General features: G+C 40.1%; 1 protein-coding gene across 1 annotated transcript in view; it reads right to left on the reverse strand.

The window, feature by feature from the left end:
- Positions 1–1,627, reverse strand: part of LOC105822157 (stromelysin-2-like) — a 17,850-nt gene extending 16,223 nt beyond the window's left edge. Inside the window, exons 1-3 of the mRNA XM_012659107.1 lie at positions 1,523–1,627; positions 514–758; positions 273–421 (exon numbers count right to left, since the gene is read on the reverse strand). Coding sequence (XP_012514561.1) covers positions 273–421; positions 514–758; positions 1,523–1,627 — 499 coding nt within the window. The remainder of the gene's footprint in view (positions 1–272; positions 422–513; positions 759–1,522) is intronic.
- Between the last annotated feature and the right edge of the window lie 332 nt (positions 1,628–1,959).

The raw sequence follows: 1,959 nt of genomic DNA on the forward strand, positions 1-1,959 counted from the left end.
GGCTTCATGAATGGGATTAGTGACCTTGTAAAAGAGGCTTTGGGGCAGCCTCCTGGCCCCTTCTGCCATGTGAGGATACAGAAGGTGCCATCTATGAGGAACAGGCTCTCACCAGACACCAAATCTGCTGGCACCTTGATCTTGGACTTCCCAGCCTCCAGAATTGTCAGCAATAAATTTCTGTTGTTTATAAACTGCCCAGTCTAAAGTATTTTGTTATAGTAGCCTATACAGACTAAAACACCAGATAATGGGATGTCATGTTTTATTACCTCCAACTGCGAAAGAGACCATTATGTCAGCCTCTCCTTCATACATCCTGGAGAATGTGAGTGGAGTCACCTCCTCCCAGACTTTCAGAGCTTTCTCAATGGCAGAATCAACAGCATCTCTTGGCAAATCTGGTGTATAATTCACAATCCTGTATGAGAAAAATTGAAGAAGATAATATTTTCTCCTATGTTACAGCTTATAAAGTTTCAATCTTATGTGAAAGCTCTTTGGACCCATTACCTGTAAGTAAGGTGGGTTTTCCTCCATTTCGGTGTGCCAGGAAAGGTAGTGAAGTGACCAACGTCAGGAACGCCACACCTGGGCTTGCGAATCACCTCCAGAGTGTCGGAGTCCAGCTTCCCCGTCACCTCCAACCCAAGGAACTTCTGCATTTCTTGGATTTTTTTAACAACAGAACCACTGTCCCTTCTTCTAACAGACTTCTTCACATCTTTTGCGAGGTCATAGTAATTTTCTAGGTATTTCTAATCAAATAATAAGTACAATTTCTAGGTCATTTTTATGATTTTTAGCCATTTATCCAAATTTTATATCTATCCTAATTTTTCTCTAGTTTCCTTTAAACAAAAATAGGTATCACATTTAATTTGATTTTTCATTAAAATTCTTCATTTCATTATTTGATCTTCCTACAAGTTTTGGATTTGTTTGAAATTTTATTTGCTAGTCAAGTAAGGAATTTGGAGTTGAAAATTCAGGTTTAGCATCTTTTTTTAAAAAAGGAATTCTCCTTTGACATAATTGTGTGACTGCTTTGGGTGACTGCCTCTAACTTTCTCCACCTAATATTGTTAAGACCTGGTTCAAGACTGAAGTGGGATAAATTCTTTTGTCCAAACCTGACAAGTAACAACGTATTAATAAACATTAGTACCTGATAGTATCTGAAGATCAAACTTAGCATGTTCCCCCTCCCCAATTATTTCGACTAAAGAAATTATACAGCCAGAGAAGTTTCGTATATTTTTCATTTGTTCTGTTCATTTAGCCCCAAAGCTGATGCTACTATTTTATTGTAACCTTGAGTAATTATATTCCCGTCCTGCGCCTTTCTTTCTTTCTCTGCTAAAATGAAGAGAATTTCTACCTCCAACACTTGAATATTCTCTGATGTGACATTATTCCTATCAAATGACTTCTAATGAAATCAGCCTGCTTTGCATTGGAAGACCAAGTCGGCACGCTTGTCCCTCCACTATGGCTGGCCAGTGCCTGCAATAGTAATTACCTGGACAAGATCCATGTTGGTGTCCTCCTCCTTTGCTGCTCTCTTCAGGGTATAAGCCCAGCAGACTGGCAGACACAACAGCACAAGGATGGCGAGACACTTCATTCCTACTGTCTTCAGCTCAGGGAAGCACCTTCTCTGTCTACTGGCTTCTGGCTCTGCCATCTAGGGGCCTTTCTTTTATAGGGAGACAGCACTGAGATCACCAACAGCATGATTCACGCGTGTGTGTTTCAAATCTGAATGACCGCAGGAATGGTCACAAAAATCTAATGTAAAGAGGGTACAGCTCACATCAACCATTTCCCTCAACCTCCTCAACTTGAAAGAATGACTAATTTTCAGGAAATGGTTCCTGTGTACAGAGGAAAAAGAAGTGGCTACATAATTCACATCTGTATTTACCAAGAGAGCGCTGAAAAGCCTGGAAAATGTCA

Source organism: Propithecus coquereli, unplaced genomic scaffold, assembly GCF_000956105.1.
Source record: "Propithecus coquereli isolate 6110/MARCELLA unplaced genomic scaffold, Pcoq_1.0 Scaffold6, whole genome shotgun sequence".
Lineage (NCBI taxonomy): Eukaryota > Metazoa > Chordata > Mammalia > Primates > Indriidae > Propithecus > Propithecus coquereli.